Below are 20,570 nucleotides of genomic sequence, written 5' to 3'. Positions count from 1 at the left end.
CACAGTTCACTTGATAGCCTGCTAGCTTCCTGAGCTAGCTGGTTCGGATCATTTAACTTGGATGTGACTACCTGTGTTTCACTAGAAAGTTTATTTAATCGAAGCGTTAGCTTAGTAAGTTTATTTACTTCACCATGCTGCAGTTTTTGGTGAGTTATATTTAATGTTTTATGCCAGGCATCCATAGTAGCTTAAATGGTATCTGTTAGCTCTACATGCTAATGAGAAAAAGTTAAAAGACAATCATGAGATTCTGAGACTTGGTAAAGCATACCTTAAATAGGACTGGCACCAATTATTGTTACTGAAGAATTTAAACCCTTTAGATCATTAAAAGCATGCATTTGGAGTATTCAAAGATCTCAAAAAGCTCTATACAGTTAATCATAACGTACTAATAATAAACTGGAAAGATGTGGAAGTAATTTGCTTTTCTAAAACAAATACATGCATAAGTTTAAGAGTGGTTGCAGACCTTTGTAACGCTAACCTTAACAGGAATGACAGGAATCATGGCCCCAGCATCAGAGCTACCAGTTGAATTAATGAAAAACATTATAAAACTCGTTAGAAAAAGATATATGCGATCACTGTTTTTCCCCATTCAGATGTTTCTAAAATATCAATTGCGGGGACTTTTGCCAACCACCTAATGTTACCAGAGATCTTAACAAGTCAAGTCTTTGACGTGCAAGTCAAAATCAAGTCTCTAATGACAGAACTAAAGATTTTCAGATTGAATGCATGCCGCCTAGTTTGTCTATAAAGAATTGAAGATATCAGATGAGATGCAACAGGTTCACCCATCCATAACTGTCCTCAAAACTGGGGGATTGCATTTGATCTGAAAAAAGCTGCTACATCCATTGGAAGAATGTCACTTTTTTTAAGGTGCGGTTTACAAAGCCATCATGTTCAATCATGTAAAAACTGTTTTTTGTGTCTTTGTTTCCTACAAAGTAAAACATCCTCCAAGAGCAGTGTCTTTATAATTTTCGACAGCTACAAAATCACAACATAACCAACATGGAACTGAATAACAACTCAGATTCTTTTTTCAGGCGGGCTTAACTTTGGGGAATATTGTGGGGATGTACCTCGCTCAAAACTATGAGGTAAGTTCTTTATCTTCTTTCATTAAAGAGGCTCATTTTTAGACTTTATTTCCCATCTCCTATTGTCAAAATGTGCTTTTTTCTTCCTCCCTTGTATCTTTTTTGTTTTCTTGCCTCCCCCCCCTTTGCATCATTTCTCACTTGTCTTGCTTTCTTCCTTCTTTAGTTTTTTTGGTTTCTATCTCCCTGTCTCCATTGTCTTTTTTCTTGCTTCTTTGTGTAATTCTTTCCCTACCTTATTGCATTCTTCCATCCTTCCTTTCTTGTGTTCTGTCCTTGTCATTTCTTCCTTCCTCTCTTACCTTACTTTTTGTGGATTTTCCAGGTTTTGTACAACCTACCAGAAAGTCATAGTAAACTTTAGCATCTTTGATTTTAAAATGAACATAAATCACAGAATCACCAAGTTGATCCTTGAAAATTCTGACCTTTCTGTATAAACCCTGCTCAGGCTGTCTGAAAAATTGGTAATCTTTTGTTTGCCAATTGTGATTTCTATTAAAAATAGCCAATATTAACTGCATATTCTGACCTGCGTAGGTTCCCAACATAGCCAAGAAAATTGAAGCCTTTAAGAAGGACGTGGAGGCCAAGAAGAAACCCCCAGAGTGAACAAAGCTGGATTATGCAACAAGCAAGAGGAGACGTCTTCTACATAGATAATTTATTCCGCATGGTTATATTGGCTCAGTGGGGATCTCCTCAGTTATAAATAATTGTTCCAATTGTAGCCGTCCCCTTTGGGTAAATTGTACAGAAACTAGATTTAAAGAATAATACAGCCAACTGGTGGGATCACTTTAAATCCAGTTCGGCGCCACCAGTTGCCTGGTTTTTGTATAATGCAGTGTGATAATATTGTTTAAAGTGTATTAAAATGTACAACAGTTTGAAAACAATTTACTACCTTCTGAATTTCATAGTAACAACTGCCAAATGTTTTGACATATTTTCACAATTTCACAAACACTGTTCCAAATCCTCAAACCTACAATAAAGCTACAAAAAATATTATAACACTTTATCTCATTACTTTGAGCTTCGTGGCACAGTAGCAACTCTTGCACTAAAACTGTTCTTTCAACAGATGGCGCTATAACCCTTTAAGGTTAGGCAGATCTTATCTTTTTTCTTTTTGTTACCTTCTTTTTCTTCTGGGGGTTTGGCCACCCAAATCCTCTATACTCCAGACAGTCTGCTGCAATGTGGGAGATGTAGTAGAGGTTCTCCATGGCTGCAGGGCTGAGGATGTCCACCTCTATCTTTTTGCTCTTGGCAGAAGAGGATTTCTTTTTTAGCGCTTTTGGACTCCGGGTTTTCTTGGCAGACCTGGAGCTGTGGGATCTTGGCTTTTTGGATTTGTCAGGCTTACAGAAAGAAAATAAAATGCTTTTTTTTTTTTTGTTTATTACTGATCAGTAGGCTTTAAAAACTTAACTTTCAATACCTTACCATAGTGAAAGATATGAGACGTTTTACATCTGTAAGACATTATGTACATACCATCAGATGTTTTCACAAGAAGAAAATATGAGTTAATGTATGGGGGAAAAAAATAATTTCTTACCAGTGGCTGCCTTGGCACTGTTCAAAGTGGCTACCGAATGTGTCCTGTGAGACAGTGCTACCCTATTTGTTTATATCCTGTTGTCCTGGAGACCGCAACTGCCGGGTTGAATGAAGGGGCTGTCCTTTCTCATAGACCACTACGTTCCTTTGTCTAATCTGAGACAACAAACCTTCCAACCCAACTCACAGTTCCACTGTGATCTCAATACTGGGAGGTTCAAAGTGTTTAACAATAGGAAATACAGCATCTGGGGAAAAATTTGCTTTGAAATAGAGTACCTGAAAGAAATCCAGAATGCTCTGAAAACTTGCATCCCTCGTTAACTCACAAAACTGGAGCTTGGTTAGATGACAGCAAAGCCACAACTTTCTAGCTTCAACTAAATTGAGGTAGAAATTGTGCTACATCTTCCTAATCCAAATTTGATGTCTATAATCTCATCCCACTAATGGTACTTTTGTAAACACACACAATTAAAACCTAACAAAATCTGAAATGAACACAGCAACACTATCTAATATAACCAAAAAAAAAAAACCTCAAGTTGCAGAAAGTACAGTCATGTTTCAGCTTAGTCGTGACACTGTCTACTAATTTCTGCTAAACAATGTGAGATATAAAACACAAAGAATACACTAAAACCAGTTATCACTTACAGATTTATTGGCAGGGCACTGTGAGGTGGGATTTATCAATCGCCAAGACAACAGCTTTCTTTGGCAATATCCACCACGTCCTCCTGACTCTGAAGCCCCATCATTCACATTGTTAAAGACATCATTTTGACAGAATAATACACTCAGCAAATTGAAAACGTCTGAACACCATGCAACAGCTCTTGGATCTCTCAATCGTGCATTACAAATAAATACACATCTGCATGCAGTCACTTAAGAATGAAACAAATCCAATATGGACCCAAGAAAATGCTTCAGTTGTGACACACACAACCCAAAATGAAATGTTCAAAGTTCATTTGACATCGAGTGCACGTCCTTTAGGGCATGTGCAGTAGCAGTTTGGAATCAAAACAGAAAACGTGATATCAAATATAAGACTTCATCATCTGCATAGAGCTGGGGTTTTTTCAAAGGCAGATTTTTTATTTCATGCCCCTTTATGCTGGAACAGAATCATTTCATACATCTGTCCCATGTGGCAACAGGCTGCAATGGTCCAGCTGCTCTGTTCCTACAAGAAAATTAAAACCTTTTTCAGAGTCTTTCCTAGTTAGTGAAATAAGATGTCAGAATTATCACCTTGTGACACCACAGAGTTATGTACAGTCCATGGCGGAGCTCCACTCATTGAAGCCCTTGGGGGAAACGGATCATGAGATGTTCAGTCGGGGAGTTACTGGGTGGTTATAAGGTGGACGATCATGCGGATGATCCGAGAGCCCCGGGGGCAGCTGCACAAGTCCATGCTCGGGTTCCTGATTTTGTCTTCCAGAAGCTGGTCCAGCTCCCAGCGCAGCTCCTTTACCAGTTCAGCCACCTGGGAAACACACAAACACTGGTTGGTTGATAATCTCAACACAACAAGAAAATGATTTGAGAATTTCCCTTCTAGAGTGCAAAATTTGGGTGGGACAGGAAGACTTATTGACTAATCTGATTGGGATTTGCTACAGAAGTTCTTAGCAGGGGAGTGCATGAAGGAAATTCCTGTTGTTCCTAATTTACTAGTGGGAACCAAAGACAAACTGCAATCTCCAACTAAAAAAAGCTGCACCAGAACTTTTTGCAGCTGTAGATATTTTTGTTAGTTTTCCCACATTTTATTTTGCTATGCCATGGTCATGGAGCATCATTTTCATTAATTAGGGAAGGTTTTGTTCTTTCAAATGCATTCTGGGAGAAAAAGGAATGATTGTAGATACCTGAGGGACTGAAACACCATCACAGTGGGCTTTTATTTCTGACAAAATGTGAAACGTTTAAAGGACTATGAAGACTGTTTAGAAGCACTGTATATTCTGCTTCATAGCTAATAAGCAATGTGTCTGAATAAACATTATGTTGGTCATCTATTGACTGACTGACTGTGGATGTGTTGTGTGACCTGATGCGAAGCTGCAGCGAACCGGATCCAACCGTCATCCAGGGAGATGACAAACTCTCCTTTATGCAGCTCCACGTTGACCTGACCGCCTCCGAACAGCACCAGCGGGTAAACCGACACCATGCTGCAGTCTCTGATGAAAACGCGGCTTGTCTTCACTTTCTCGTGGTACACCAGGTAGGGGCTACCGTAGTGACGGACCTGAGACAAGAACAAACCACGGCTGATTACATTTATCTGAAATGGCCGTTGACCTCAGCTCTTCTGCCTGGCTCCAGCTCACCGTGTAGTTGACAGACGAGGGGTGAACGTGGACGTAGCCGTCGTTCTTGGTTAAGAATCGCAGTTCATTGGCTTTCGGTTGCATCTTCATTGCTCCTTTGCTGGTCATCTTGTAATTCCCCTGAGGAGCTCGTACCTGGATCAACCAACATATCAAGCTTCAGTTCGTTTTTAAATTATTGCTCTGAGCTTAAATATTAACAGACATTCACCTGGACCACGTTTGGATAGAGAGCTGCACACAGCATTGCAGACATCAGGCGGATGTTTTCTGAGTTAAGGTTTGCCTGGGAAGCAAAATTTTACTAATTGTAAGAGGTTTTCTTCACGTTTAGGACAAAATGATTACTTCAGTGTGCATATGTGGTTCACCTCAGGTCCAGTAGCCTCCAAAACACCATCTGTGCCCTTTGAGGATAACCGTTCAATAACCCTGGCCCTCAATCCCTCCTTAATGAAGCCGATGTCAGACAGCAGCTCTGCAAACTGTCTCTTCAGGCTGGCGATCTCCTGGATAGCGCAGACAGTTTGAGATATTTAAAAGGTTTTCAGAATTGTTTCACATCATGACCCAAACTTTTATCGACGAAGATTGTTCTGCTGCAACTTTCTGACCTGTAAACTGCGCCACGACAGGAAGTTCTCCCTACAGTAGAGGAAGCTGGCCTGGTTACCGTTCTTTGCAGCACAGCACCAACCCTGCCGAGGACAGTGATGACACGTTACACATGGTTCCTAAATAGTTCTCATTTCAAAACTCCATACTATTCCAAACTCACACTCACTGGTTGTTCTTTCCATTTCTTTCCTATTTTTAGTATGCAGATGAAAAGGTACACCATATTTTCATGGTAGATCATAAGACAGTGGACAGGCTTCTCATATGGAAGCCATAGGGACCACAGACAGGAAGGAATAGCAGGCGACAAGACTCCTGTAATGTCACTCATACCCTGGAGAGAAACATCTGAATCAGTACCTTGTATGCCTGTAGCAAAGCCAGATGGTCACTGTTGGCCACAGTGAAGGCAAGTTTTTTCTCACTGGCTTCCTCTCTCTTATCCCACGGAGACACCTGGAAACAGTCCAAATGTACACAGTTCAGGATGTGGGATCTTTTTTTAAACAGACTTAAAAGTATAGTTGAATTATAAATTAAAGAACAGATCTACAGCATTGTGACATGATTGATCATTTGATCAGTGTTGCAGGGCAGAAATAATCTGTCAGAGGCGAGCTTACAAAGGGTGATTTAAAGGCCAGACTGGCAGCGATGGTGAGTGCTGGGTCAAGGCAGCGGAAGATGGCGCCGAACAGCATGAGTTTTCCGATGCGCACGTCGACAGGCAGGCAGGCCAGGTGGTAGCCCAGCGGGGTCAGCTTTTCATCTGCAGTCAGAGCTCCCAGGTCCTGGAGGCGCTGCCTGGCAGCGTCCAGACTCCCCTCAGCCGGGGGCTCGATGAGGCGAGAGAAGACCGACTCCAGCAGCTGTTCGGCAAACAGGTCCAGGATCTTAATTCTGTCAGAGAAAGAGCAAATATGGCTTAATATCTAAATGTCTGCATTAACAAAGAGCAAGGCTACATAGTGTGCATAGAAGAAGCAGATAAATGTACCGGAGGCAGAGCTGTTCTAGAGGCACTCTCTGGATCTCAGGCAACTGCTGCTCAGCCAGCTGGTGGTGGAAGCAGTGGCTGGTGAAGAGGTGGAAGCAAACTCCCGAGGCCACGCGACCCGCTCGACCTTTCCTCTGCAGCGCGTTGGCCCGAGACACCCATGAGTCCTCCAGGCTTTCCATGCTTTTGGAGGCATCGTACCTGAGAACATGCCGCACAATGTGGACTCGTCTCAAACTACGTTAGTAAGAATCAATCTGCTTAATCTAAGGCAAAGGCACGGCTACCTCTTTTCCTTCATCTTGCCAGAGTCAATGACGTAAACCACATCGTCGATGGTCACCGAGGTCTCGGCGATGTTGGTGGAGATGATGATCTTCGTGACGCCCTCAGGGGGGCGGCTGAAAACTGCCTGCTGCTCCTCATTGGACAAGGTTGAGTGGAGAGGGTACACCACACATCTGACGTGTGTGAAAAACACGGTGAGTGTTTTTTCTACTACTACTGAGCAGCATCATGTAGTTCAGTGATTTCACTGCCACCCACATTAATTGGCACGTCTGGTGCAATGTGCAAAAAGCCTTAAAATTACTTCATCTTTTACCGCAGGAGCAATCGTCTTGCGCTAACACATTCTGGTAAAAAAAACAATTAGAAATGATCTTAGTTTGTGGGGAAAAAAAATACTAAAAGGGCAACCCAGTGTTTTACAAAATTTTTCTGTGAGCCTTTGCTGTGTTCATTTGGCCATATGTTGAGATTCTTTCTCCTGCTCAAAGACCCAGTGGCCTCTTTTCAGCTTTCTTCTAGAGGCCAACAGATTTGTATTCAAAGGATCTTTGTATTCTTTCCATCCAAAGCTCTTAGTAACCTAGAGCTTTGGATAGAAACAAGCCCACAGCATCACGGATTCTCCACCTTACTTATAACAGTGCACACGAGGGGCTTTACAGTGTATTCATCCTTCATTTCACGCCAGACCTGCCTGAAGTTTTGTTAAAGTCTCAGCAGAGTATAGCAAACTCCACACATTTATACTTGTGATGGGTAGGACAAACAGGATTAATTTAGTGGTTTCCCTCCCAATAAACAGGCGGCATGTAGATAGCATCTTAGGGAGCCCAAAGTGGCCGCCTCTTTTCTGTTTGAAGTAGAAAGTTAAACTTGGGTCCTCAACCAGCTTCGAATGTCACAGTTCTAGCTGAGGGATTGCTGCAACGTTTATGACTTAATGCAATTAGCAGGGTGTTCTGCAAAATGACATAACAAAACTGTATGATCAATAGAATTAAATTGGGCTGTATTGTTGATATGAATGGAGACTGTTTTTATTGTCAAGTGAGTTCTATTTCATCCCTACTGACCGCCAGAGGGCGGTGCTGAAAGCACTGAATGTTCCCTTCGCACATGCGGAGTTTGAGTAATTATACCAACAGAGTCACACCTGTGACACACCGGATAACCACAGAGGCTATATATGCCTACGTCATCCAAGGCTCTGTTCCTGATTTCTTCTCGTGTGCTGTTCGCATGAGCTTTGCTTCCCCGTTGCCTGGACGCCCTGTCGCTTGCTGGCTGGGGTTGCGGTATTTTCGCCCTCCTAGGGCTGCAACGGGTTGATCTTAGTGAAGGATTTCTGCAGGTAAGTTTGCTATTTGTTGGTGACGGCAGCGTTCCCGCCCCCTCTCCCAGCTTCTTGTTACTGTGTCTGTGGTGTTATTGCAGCTTGGCTGCAGTTAATTTGGCTCTATACCCGGTGACGGCAGCGGTGTTCGACCCCTCTCCCAGTGTGCTTGACTGTGTGGTCCATTTTGGCTCACGGCATTAAGCCTTCCTTAGAACTGTTTGATTTTTATACCTGGTGACAGCAGCGGTGTTCGCCCCCTCTCCCAGTGTAACCGACAGTGTGGTGTCGGCTTTTCTTAGCCTGGCCTCTCTTCGTTATCCTGCTCTTTTATAATTTGTGACGGCAGCGTTAGCCCCCCCCCCTCTCCCGATCTTAGCGTCAGTCAGTCAGTCAGTCATTTTCTACCACTTATTCCATAGTGGGTCACGGGGGAGCTGGTGCCTATCTCCAGCAGTCTATGGGCGAGAGGCAGGGTGCACCCTGGACAAGTTGCCAGTCCATCGCAGGGCAACACACAAACAACCATGCACACTCATTCATACACCTAAGGGCAATTTAGAGTGACCAATTAACCTAACAGGCATGTCTTTGGACTGTGGGAGGAAGCCGGAGTACCTGGTGAGAACCCACGCATGCACGGGGAGAACATGCAAACTCAATGCAGAAAGACCCCCGGCCGGGAATCAAACCCAGGACCTTCTTGCTGCAAGGCAACAGTGCTACCAACTGCCCCACCGTGCAGCCGATCTTAGCGTATTTATTGTTTTCAATCTTAGATATGGATGGCTCCTACTGCTGCATGGATTGTGGGGCTGTGCTTCAGGCAGATGATGGCCATGACCTGTGCCCTACCTGCCTTGGACGTGATCACCTGGTGGAGGCGCTGTCTGAGAACCCCTGCATGAATTGTAGTTTCATGCCCCGTGTGTTGAGGGTGGCTCGGTTGGCCCAGTTGTGCCCTCAGGATGATGCTGACCTCGCCCCCTCTGGGCAGGTGGCCCCTCTCTGGCGTTCAAAGCGCCGTGGTGAGACCACAGTATCTTTGCCCCCCTCTAGTGAGCCAAGTCTCACCAGGGCCTGGCAACAAGGTTTGAGCAGTTGTTGACGGAGTTAGCAGAGATAAAGTTGTTGTTGCAAACGCATCATTCTGATGCCTCACTTCCAACCGCTGGGCTCTCTTCCCCACCCATGCCTGATTTGTCTGTGGAGGAGGATGTTTTGTCTCTGGCCGCATCGGCCTCTAAATTTAGAAATGAGGAGGAGGAACAGTCCTCCCAAGCCTCGCAAAGTGCAGTTGGTGAGCCCAGTGACGGCTCTATGCGGGAGGTCATGTGTACTCCCACTAGGAGAGGTGTCTGCTTCTGGAAGTGCCTTTTTCAGGCGTGGACGGGCTCCTACTCCCTTTTCTGTCCTTCCGTCAGAGGAGTACCTGAGGGAATTGCCCACCTGTTGGCGGAACCCAAGAGCGTGGTCACGTCTCTCCACAAACAGCCGAGTGTTGGCTGCCATGCACAAGTCATTCAAGGCAGGCCTGGACCGTATGCTAGCAGTTGAACCCGCTGTTGCTTCACTGATCGTGTCACCAGATGAAGCCCTGCGTCCTGATGTCCGATTCCCACGTACTCAATGTCGGGTTACGGATGACCTCCTGTGTAAAGCATACAATGCAGGAGCGCGTGCTGGCCGCCTTGGCAATTCCATGGCACATCTTGTTTCCCCACTCTGCATCCCTTCAAGACGCTGGTGGTGCAACTGCGGCAGTTGGGTTTAGTGACGCAGCTTTGCAGGCCTTTGCGCTGATGACCAGAGAGCTCGGCCGTATCATGTCTTTTCTCATCCAAGCTCCTCGACAGGTCTGGCTGGCGCAGTCTCCTTTGACCGAAGCATGCCGTCGGACCCTCAGGGGTGTCCCAGTCGTGCCGGGGGAGTTGTTTGGATCAGCAGCTGTGGAGGTGCTGGAGCGAACTGTGCAGGCGCGCTAGACTAGCCAGCAGCTTTCTGGCCTCCGCAGGAGTATGCCCCCTCCTCCTCCTCCTCCTCCTCCTCAGCGCTCGAGCCGTCCTTCCGTTAGCCCCAGTGCTCGGCCGCCACCTCGGCATGGTGATAGATCAGGGGGTTTCTATCCCCGAGAGGTGCAGCAGAGACCTGGCAGGGACGTTCGTCAGCCAGTCCACCGCCCAGTTAGACAAACCCGGGATCCTGGTCGCTGCCGGCAATTCCGGGTGCTCCCTTTCGCCCTCTCTCTTTCCCCAGGGTGTTTACACGGTGCGTGAAAATGACCCTCTCTCCTCTCCAGGCCTCCGGAGTCATGATTCTTCCATACCTGGATGACTGGCTCCTTTGCACCCCCTCCCGGGCAGGTGCCTCTCAAGATACGTGCCACCTTCTTGCTCATGTGTCGCAGTTGGGCCTCAAAGTTAACTTGGCGAAGAGTTGCCTGGTTCTGTCCAAGACGACCACTTTTCTCGGGATGCTTTTGGACTCGACTACTATGAGGGCTCGTCCATCTGTTCTCAGGGTAGCAGACATACTCCAGTTAGTCAGTCAATTCAAGCTGGGCAGGCGGTTTCTCTACATCACCTTCCTGCAGCTGCTAGGCAAACTGACTTCATTCACTCGTGTTGTCTCCTTGGGTTTGCTCCTTCTGCATCCTTTGCAGAGATGCCAAGCTGCACAGGCGTCGCAGGGTCATGGTGATGTGGACTTGCCTTTGTGCCCTAGCTCCATGGCAAGACGAGACTTATTTGTCCAATGGCGTCCCTATGGGGTTAGTGGTGTGTCGCAGGGAGGTGGTCACAACAGATGCTACGGCGGTCCCAGGCAGGGTTGTCCTCTTTCTAGACAACGTCTCTCCCACTGGATTGTGAATGTCATCTGGCACGCCTACAGTGCAGGACGCCGTCCGCTGCTGGTCCGTGTGAAGGCCCACTCTACCAGGAGCGTTTCTGCTTCCTGGGCTGCTATAAGAGGGGTTCCACTGGAGGCCATATGTGCTGCTGCATCATGGGCTTCCCCAAGCAAGTTTGCCAGGTTAATGTGGCCGCCCCTCATCCCCTGGGCCAGGTTCTTTGGCGAGGCTCCGCTGGGCGCTCTCAGTGAGGTATGTGCTCAGGATTCCTCGTGACATGGTTGGTATTACTCATTCAGTGCTTTCAGCACTGCCCTCTGGCGGTCAGTAGGGATGAAATAGAACGAAAGTTACGTATGTAACTACGGTTCTATGAATCCTGGATGACCGCCAGAGATTCTCTATCACTCAGAATCCTTGCTTCCGCGAGAAGATTCTGTAGGAACAGGGCCTCGGGTGACGTAGGCATATATAGCCTCTGTGGTCATCCGTTGTGTCACAGTTGTGACTCTGTTGGTATGATTACTTGAACTGCGCATGAGCAAAGGTAACATTCAGTACTTTCAGCACCGCCCTCTAGTGGTCAGTAGGGATTCATAAAGCTGTAGTTACATACGTAACTTTCGTTTTATACCTTTCAATTACTGCTTTCATTTACATACGGTGAAGGTTAGGTGAGTAGCTATTTTCATGTAGCCATTTCCTGCATTACTCAAATAGTATGTTCCCTTGTCTTTCCCGTTTTGAAGAGTGGTGAACAGAAATAGGCTTATGTGCCACATCATGATATAAACCAGGAAAGCACTAAGAATTTAAAGTTCTTAGAAATTCTGTTAAGGAGTGCACCGTTTGCGGTTTTCTGGCCGATCACTGATCTTTAAAAAGCCCGACCTGCCGATTCTGATTTTGGCCAATACTGATTTTCTTTATAACTGACACTGTCAGGTGTCATAAGGTCACAACACATCTTTAATGTTTCCATCTTATGTTGTCAACAGTTGTGAGCTGCACACATGCAGATATGACCTGGTGGGAGGGTCTGTCAGTCAGCCCTCTCTCACAACAAAGCAATAGGGGACAGTGGGTGATTTTAGACCTTTGCGAAGGTAGATAAAATCAGTAGATGAGATCTGTTTCACATGTACGTATCGGTCAATCACTAATCACCCAAAACTAAGGAAAATGGGGCCAATCGATCAGCTAGCCAATCAACCAGTGCGCCCCTAATTCTGATCAACTAGGTAAATAAATGCTTCAGATAGTTTTTTTTTTTTTTTCTATCTTAAGGGGTTCTGGACATTTTTTAAAAGACAATTATTTTCTTAAAAGCGAAATGTTTCCCCACTGAATAAATGTACTCGAACATAAGCCTGGCTTTTTGCAAATAAAAGTCGGGTGAAGCTAGGTTACTGCACAAAATGGCAGATTTCTTTTTAAGGTTTTTTATGTTCAACAAAATGCTGTTAAATGTGTTGGTATTGTTACTGTAAACCTCACATTTTCCTATATTTGTAATAAAAATCGCAAACCTAGAGGTGCGTCTGTTGTTGAAAATTCTGTTGGACTGCAGCTGCTCATAGAGCATTTTAATCTCAGCGAGGCCTGGCATAAACACCAACACAGCACCTGCAACCAAACAGTCAGTCATTTAAAATAGAAAGAATATCACGTTTATACAAAGAGAAGCACAAAGGGTCTTGGATTTAACTCTTACCTGGTGGGTAGTTGTGTTTTCCATCTACTATCCACTCCAGCAGGCTCTCCACCAGGTCCATGTTGATCTTGTCCAGGTCCATCGCAGCAATAGTTTTAAGGACAGACTTCTTTGTGTCTACATGAGCGAAGCAGACCATGAAACCCTGACAGAACATAATAAATTGAGATATTATTTAACAGTGCAGCTTGGTTTCAGCTTCTTCTAAACTCACCTTTGTATCTAACTGTGAGCTCCTGCAAGCTGAGCTGCTGGTCTGGGATCGAGTCTTTGACAAAATCTTTCTTACAGAAAGACATGAAGTTCCACACGTCGTCGCCTAAGTCGTCCACCATGTCCCTTAGATCGCTTTTGCCTCCTCGTCCACTTGTGGAAGACGGATTTTGTTTACCTGAGCGCATATAAGGGCTGCCATCCTCTATGACATAGCTGGACACACATACATACATACATATATATATATATATATTTTACAAAGACTGCAACAGGCTTCCTACACGTTTTTCATTTTCTAAACTCCGTTCTTGAACAGACTTTAAGGAAGGACAGATGGATGAAACAGAGGCTAGAAGGGTGGTCAGATGGATGGACAGAAAGACAGATGGACAAACAGCTATATGCACAGAGGGAGGAATAAATGGGTGGACAAACAGACGAATGATTGGGCAGATGGACTGACTAATTTATGGATGGATGGACGGACAGAGCTTTTAGACAAAGGAATAAAGTGCGAAAATTCAAATATTTTTTTCATACGCAGATTTTCTCAGGCTACTTAGAAACCCTGCCTCAATGAAACATTATAATATGAGTTTAATTTGAAGATAAGCGAAGATTGTTACCCAGTTTTAGCAATGGCATCTTCAAGGAAAAACTGGTCAACAGGGAAGGTACGCCCTAGAAAAGAAGAGCATTTAGATTAGATAGATGAATAAAGCCTTTGGATCAGAGTTACTGGTTCATGTTGTTTACTGCAGATCAGAGGGAGTACCAGGTATATGGATGGTGGGACAGTTGTAGAAATACTCTGAGAAGAGGTTGGCATTGAGAGTGGCGCTCATTAGAATAATCTTCAGGTCTTCCCTCTTTGTAATTAGGTCCTTAAGCACCAATAGCAGGAAGTCACTGTATTTGAAAGACAAACATTAAGAAATGAAGATCCAAAAATGTACTTGTAGTGCACAACGATCTGCATGTATGCGCAGGTGCTCAGAAAGCTGACCTTTCTTCTGTTCGTTCGTGCACCTCATCCACAATAACATGTGTGACACCTCTGAGGTCAGCTTCGCCCTCCAGTCTTCTGAGCAGCACGCCAGTGGTGCAGTACAACAACCTGGTGGCCGATGTCTGGAAAAAATGGCAGAGAGCTGGACAATAATCGTGTCTGCATTCACTAGATTACATGACAAAATGCTTTTGCAAGATACTATAATAATGGCATACGGAACGTATCCACATGCCTTTACTACTGATATGCACCAGCATGTGTACATACCCTGACGCTCTCCAGGCGGATCTGGTAGCCCACAGAGTGGCCCAGACACTCTGCACGCTCCTGGGCGACTCTCTGTGCCACAGACATGGCAGAAATGCGACGAGGCTGGGTGCAGATGATGTTGGCTACTTGTCCAGCGGGACCGCATAAAGAGGCGTCCAAGATGAACTGAGGAATCTGAGTGGTCTTACCACACCTGGAAGGAAGGAAACGTTGTAGAAATGCAGGCTGAATAGAAACAGACAGACGCAGACATACTGAATCACCTACCCTGTCATCCCACTGACCACCAGAACCTGACAGCTGTTCAACTCATCCAGGATGTTGTCTTTTTCTTGCCAAGCCGGGAGGCTCCTCCTCTGCTCCAGCATGGACTTAAAACGCCTGGAAGACTGGGTTGGGAATAAAAAGGAAAATACTTTAGCATTAAAACTAATAATTTTAGGAGAAAGAAAATTAAGAGTTTTTTTCCCATCAGATCTACCTGTTTTCTCTGGAATTCTCGACACAGCTTGCTGTTGTCTTGCAGAAGGTTTTCCACTTTCTGAGTGTGCTTGCTCTCCATCTTCTTCCTCAGGTTGACGTAGCTCTCTGTCTCAACAGGGACAACTTCGACCTCCACCTCTTCTTCAGGCTCCTCAGCCTCTCCCATCTCTTTCACTGGAAAGAGAAACGGGGAGCCATTAAATCATAATTCACATCATAAGTGAAAAGACAAATGTCAGGTATAGCAGCATCTAGATGACTCACAATCTGTAGGTTTCTGGTTTGTGGGTGGAGCAGCCCTCCTGCTGTTTGTGCAGCTACTCCTCTCCTCTGAGGTGCTGCTCCTCACACTCTTACTCTTTGCGATGGACAGGGAGGTTGGTTGGGGTACCACTACAGGGGGAGGCGTGCTGTATTTGTGATGACTGATAGCCAGAAGCTCCTTCATGCTGAGCTCATCCTCACAGAAGGTGATCAGGGTGTAAACGACAGGCTCGCCGCTCTTTGCTGCAGCCAGTGCCTCCCCAAACAACTTCTCAGTGACACTAAGTCTCCCACCAGCCCCCACGGATTCATCGTTGGTGCTGAAGGCGACTATTGGAGGCTGGTGAGGATAACGGTTTTGTTTAGGGAAGCGAACTTCCAGCTCATACTCCAGAGGGGAATAGCTGCTGAAGCCAGGCAGGCTTGGCCCCTTCAGATCCGAGGAACCAGCCCCAGACCTTTCGCTTCCTGGAAGTTCATGTCTGAACCGGCATCTGTCACCAAAGCGGCAGCCGCGGTCTTTAAGGTAGAATTTGCATAGCTCACGGCTGGTTTTGCCCACACTCTCTCCTCTGCGTTTGGACGGTTTGTCTGAGAGGAATGGCAGATCCAGAGACACCGTCCACACAGCATTTGCAATGCGCTCGTTGAAGCGCTCGCCATAAATAGCAGCGAGCGCCAGGGCTTCCTCCTGCCTCTGGCTCAGACATTCGTCCATTGGCAACCCCTGGAGGTCATCAGGGGAAACTGCTTTCTGTCCATAACGTTCACTGAAGACTTGAAGGAGGAGCTGCTCCAAGGTTACCCCAAATTCTCCTCCACCAGACTCCAGAGCCTGTTTGCTTCTCTCCCTGTCAAAGCCGTACCTTTACAGAGGGAACACAAAAAACACACGGGATAATGAATCTATACTAGACTGTTCTTTGGTGCCCGACAGCTTAGACCACAGGTCTGCAGCCTCTACAATCCAGAGCCATTTTTGCCCTCAGTCCAGCTAAAAAAAACCCCGTTTAGAGCAGCTAATGTTACTCGACGCCCCTTGGAAAAACAACTGACAATTTTTGATAAAATTACTCGCTTTTTTAAAGAACCACCGCTTTATTTCTAGACTTATTTTTAGGTTTTAAAATAAAGAAGAACCTAAAGCCTTTGTAAAAAGAGGATAAATGCATTATCTTCAATAGGATGTTGACATTTGTAGAACATTATGTGACAGAAAAAATCACAATTCTCAACCTGGTGACAAGAAACAGAAAATAAAAATGTACAGCTACTCTTAGTGTCATTCTGTTGTAGAAATTATTCCATTAAAAACTGAAAACCTGCATTTATTATTATATCTATAGTTAAAAACCTGAGTTGGTTCTTTATCAGTTTTAGCCAAAGTTATTAAGAGCCACTGAGGAAGGTCCAAAGAGCCACCTGAGGCTCTGGAGCCACAGGTTGCAGACCCCTGGTTTAGACTCATTCAGAGGGATTAACTCAGGCCCTTTTAGCTTCATTTAAAATAGAAATTTTAAAAGTGCCCTTTGAATTTATGACATTTCTACAGAGGACGGGGTCTGAATATGGAAGCTGCAAAAACAACAGAGAAACAGACAGACATCAAGGAAGGAAGGACACAAGGAAAACAGGACAGAAGCAAGGAAGGAAGGTGGGAAGGAAAGGAGATGAGAAAATAAACAAGGAAGATAACACAAAATGTAGAAAGTGAAGAAGGAGTAACACAATTTTAGATAATGATAGAAGGAATAAAGTCTATATTACAAATAGTATTCCAAACTACATTTTCTTTATTTAGTGAAAATAATCACATTAAAAGTCATACTTTTCTGATTTATTTTAGGTTCAGCACTGTTTGACCTTCCAAGGAAATAATCATCATGACGTTATTACCTGCAGAGTTTTCCAATAGCAAATAAGGAGATAACAGGTTCAGGCGTGGGGCGCTCATCCTCCTCCTCCTCCTCCTCCGGGTTATAAGCAGGGCTCTCAGCTTGCTCGACAGGCTCATCATTAGTGACCCAAAACTGACCTTCCTCACGGTGATCCAATTCATCATATTCCTCCTCCTCTTCTTCTGAATAATCTGAGCCTGATTCTCTGATGCAAACAGGGCAATACATTTATTTCAAATGACTAACAAATAAATGCATATTTAGAAGTGTATACTCACTCATAAGGCTCATCAAAACCCTGGGTCTGTAGTTCCCGCAGTAACTCCTTGAGCTGTTCTTGGTTCTCATTGGTCATAAAGATCCTCTGCAAGGGCATGCTGCTCGCCTCTAGCCGGTTGCCATCGCCTAGTTTAGGAGGGATCCTGGTACTCACCAGGGACCTCGGGAAAGGCTTTCTGTCGCTTTTTGCTTCCCTTCTGTCATATCTGCTTGGATCATTAAACCCCCTTCCTCGTCCTACATCTCTCCCCCTGGAACGGCCGCCACCGCCTCGTCCTTTTCCTGGTCTGAAGAGGCAGAAGTTAAGGAAAAAGAAATGCAGTAAAAAATAACAAAATTAGCAGATTTCTCAGTTATGCATTAATACCTGCTGGAACGAGAGGGTCCAAAATCAAGGCTGAAATCGTCGTCATCATCCCAGCAACCAGCTCCTCCTCCCTTACGACTTCCACCTCCACCTCCACCGCCTCCTCTTGGCTTGTTAAACCTCCCTCCTCCTCTGTTTGGCTTCCCTCCTCTTCTCCTTGCATTCATCTTCCTGGTTCAAAACACACAAGCAGTGCCATCACACCCTGTTCCCGAACTTTACTACCAGCAAACAAGCAGGATTTCTACAAAACAGACTCCCTTAAACTTAAAAATAAACAAACCTTCAGTCAGTGCTCCTTCATAGCTGCGAACCATCTGTGATCAGAGACAGAAAAAGAGATTATTTCAGCTTTAGAAGAAAGAAAACAGGCTATAATCCTAGAAAGAGCGGCAGAGACAGCTGATGGACGCAGAGCCGGGCAGAGCGAGGCAGCTACTGTAGAGGCACAATGGAGCAGAGAGTCACATATAGCTGAGGGGGAATTTCAATTCAAGTGCATAGCAATGAGATGCTGGCTGACACACAAAGCTGTTGGCTGCAATTATGCAATCAAACTGTAGAGTAACAACCCGGCAGAGCCGTTGAGTCCAGAGGCGACGAGACGACTCAGGCGTATCATTGGCAAATCATGGGGAATGTTAGAAATATTGCAGAGTTTAAGAAAGTTAGATATGGGGTGCTTGTCATTTTGTGACATCATTCCTACTTTTGCACTCTAGGTCTTTTTCGCACGAGATGTTTTAAAACCAAGTTTTTCCCCCAGTTTCGATTCTTCACAGCCGTGTTTTAACTCCACGGTGCAATCAAGGAGAGTAGTCTACACTACATTTTTAAATCGATTTAATATTCAAACATTACACTTTACAATTTGAATAGTTTTACAGCTGTGCATTGGTTTTACAAAAAGGCAAAATCCAGGTAATTCTACATTGTCTAAAGAAATGCTGTAATTTAAAAACCTAACTGTATCATCATGATAACTCCATCTGTCATTAGACTGCACCAGTATTAGGAAATATGTATTAGTTGTAGGGTTTATTTGTGGTATTATGTACTTTTACTATTACTATTATTGCAGATACCATATATGAGTTATTTTTATTGTTATTCCTGAAACTGGGCTGCTTGCGTTAACATACCTAAAACTCTATAATCACAATAATCTCTTTGGTCGACTAACTGTCTTGTGTTTATTTGTATATGTTTATACGAATTGAAAGCTGTGTGCACAGTATACGAAATTTACTGATAGATAGGCGACTGTGGCTCAGTAGGAAGAGTAGTCGTCAGAAGGTTGTGGGTTCGCAGCTTCCTCCTGTCGATGTGCCCCTGGGCAAGGCACTTAACCTCAAGTTGCCTACCGATCTGCGTATAGGTGTATGAATGTGTGAGTGCGATTGGGTGAATGTGGCTCTAGTGTAAAGCGCTTTGAGCGGTCTGTATGACTGGAAAAGCGCTATATAAGTTCAGTACATTTACCATTTTTTTACTTTCTTTAGCATGCCCAGTCAAACCTTTTACAGTACTTATTATAAGGCTCTGGACTTTTTTTTAACCAAATAAGACTAAAAATTAATACAATCTGCTAATTTCCTTCCTATAATGAATGGAACATAATTTCGAGGTAAATGTGATGTTAAAATGTGAGAAAGACTGAGTATTCCTAAAGAGACATCTAGAGCTACAGAGGACATCAGCAGTCTTCTAGTTTACTGTAACTGACCTCAGGGTGCTGCTGTCCATGGTGCTGGACAGCTAATTTGACAACATTTGATTTCTGATTATGTTATAATAAATTTTGCTTTTTCATGCAATGAATGAGTCCCTTTGAAACTTTAAAAACACTTACTAAAAGCAAGGGACCTACTTCAACAATACTTAAATAACAAAGAAAGAGTGTCACAAATTTGAGCTTTTTTGACTGTGTTTTGTTTTGGTTTTACTCATTTTCGCCCCTGTGGACTGGCTTGTATTATTTTTTTTCTATTGTTGAAATAAGATCCACACTTTTCAGCAATGTATTCAATTACAATACATTTTCCATTTACATGTATATATATATATAGCAAAAGGGTCGCTTAAAGTTTTTTGAAGTTTGATAAGAGGACCACATATAATCATCACTGAAAAAATGTGTAGAAGAGAGTTTTCAGAAAATAATATTAAATCAAATGAAATCAGAAATAATAATCGACCCTTTCATACTTGTATACGTAAATACTAAGAGAAATAAACGGATACCCAATGGTTTAGTTACACGGGTACATGAAGGTACTGACAGACCCGGAGCCCGAGCATTGTTGTTAGCTAGCAAGCTAACAGCTAGCAAGCTCAGTTACAACTTCTACTGTACCAAGCCAGGCTAGCTGTTCAACATTTCCTCGCAAGCCAAATTCCCTTGTTTCGCAGCTTAAGATTAACTTAAACGTCTGGGATGTATCATAACCGATAGAGCCGAAGGTACATATCTATCAAAAAAGAACTTTTAATATATGAACAAACCTGAAGCTGCGGCTCCAAACTCCCTCCACCCTCCGGCAGAGTACATTCCCTTTCATTGGCCGAAGTTCGGAGTTCATACTTTCTTTTCCGGTTCTTGTTTTGCATGACTATAGTTTTCAAAATACCCTTAACTTATTTATACTATTTATCACCATACAGGCATTGCAATATTGTTTATTTTCATGAAACAATACATTTAAAATAATACTTTTCATAACTACATGGGGAAGTCTGCTACGTGGAATGGGGGCGGTTTAATATTGGGCGGAGTTTTAACGTCTAGTCCCGCCCCCCTAAATGTTGTGATTGGTTCGTGGTTCTTCTCTCTTTCGTGGCGACACGTTTATCTGTGGCTGTTCATAACAGAAGGAATATCAGTCATTTCGAAAGAAAGCCATTAAAATCTAGAATCATGTTCTAGGCAACCAAATTTATTAAAA

General features: G+C 44.1%; 3 protein-coding genes across 3 annotated transcripts; 1 reads left to right on the top strand and 2 right to left on the bottom strand.

Annotated features, from left to right (window-relative positions):
* The first annotated feature begins 11 nt into the window (after nt 1-11).
* Nucleotides 12-2,126, top strand: stmp1 (short transmembrane mitochondrial protein 1). The gene is made up of 3 exons (XM_047389604.1): nt 12-149; nt 1,062-1,115; nt 1,656-2,126. Exons 1-3 carry the CDS (start codon nt 135-137, stop codon nt 1,725-1,727), a joined length of 141 nt encoding a protein of 46 aa, XP_047245560.1. The 5' UTR covers nt 12-134; the 3' UTR covers nt 1,728-2,126.
* On the bottom strand, nt 1,122-2,707 carry LOC124882921 (small lysine-rich protein 1). Its single transcript, XM_047389603.1, has 3 exons — nt 2,568-2,707; nt 2,258-2,482; nt 1,122-1,452 (listed from the first exon to the last, which is right to left on the bottom strand). The coding sequence occupies exons 1-3, from the start codon at nt 2,568-2,570 to the stop codon at nt 1,414-1,416; spliced, it is 267 nt and encodes an 88-aa protein (XP_047245559.1). The 5' UTR covers nt 2,571-2,707; the 3' UTR covers nt 1,122-1,413.
* A 619-nt stretch (nt 2,708-3,326) lies between these two features.
* On the bottom strand, nt 3,327-20,358 carry dhx57 (DEAH (Asp-Glu-Ala-Asp/His) box polypeptide 57). Its single transcript, XM_047390000.1, has 25 exons — nt 20,131-20,358; nt 17,909-17,942; nt 17,626-17,796; nt 17,258-17,545; nt 16,978-17,184; nt 15,082-15,947; nt 14,816-14,991; nt 14,602-14,723; nt 14,332-14,527; nt 14,059-14,183; nt 13,828-13,961; nt 13,679-13,733; nt 13,051-13,265; nt 12,837-12,953; nt 12,652-12,748; nt 6,935-7,108; nt 6,648-6,848; nt 6,274-6,550; nt 6,011-6,106; nt 5,647-5,730; nt 5,404-5,541; nt 5,244-5,318; nt 5,033-5,167; nt 4,750-4,950; nt 3,327-4,182 (listed from the first exon to the last, which is right to left on the bottom strand). The coding sequence occupies exons 3-25, from the start codon at nt 17,790-17,792 to the stop codon at nt 4,039-4,041; spliced, it is 4,290 nt and encodes a 1,429-aa protein (XP_047245956.1). The 5' UTR covers nt 17,793-17,796; nt 17,909-17,942; nt 20,131-20,358; the 3' UTR covers nt 3,327-4,038.
* Between the last annotated feature and the right edge of the window lie 212 nt (nt 20,359-20,570).

Source organism: Girardinichthys multiradiatus, chromosome 17 (assembly GCF_021462225.1).
Source record: "Girardinichthys multiradiatus isolate DD_20200921_A chromosome 17, DD_fGirMul_XY1, whole genome shotgun sequence".
NCBI lineage: Eukaryota > Metazoa > Chordata > Actinopteri > Cyprinodontiformes > Goodeidae > Girardinichthys > Girardinichthys multiradiatus.
This window is presented reverse-complemented; position numbering and strand designations above follow the sequence as displayed.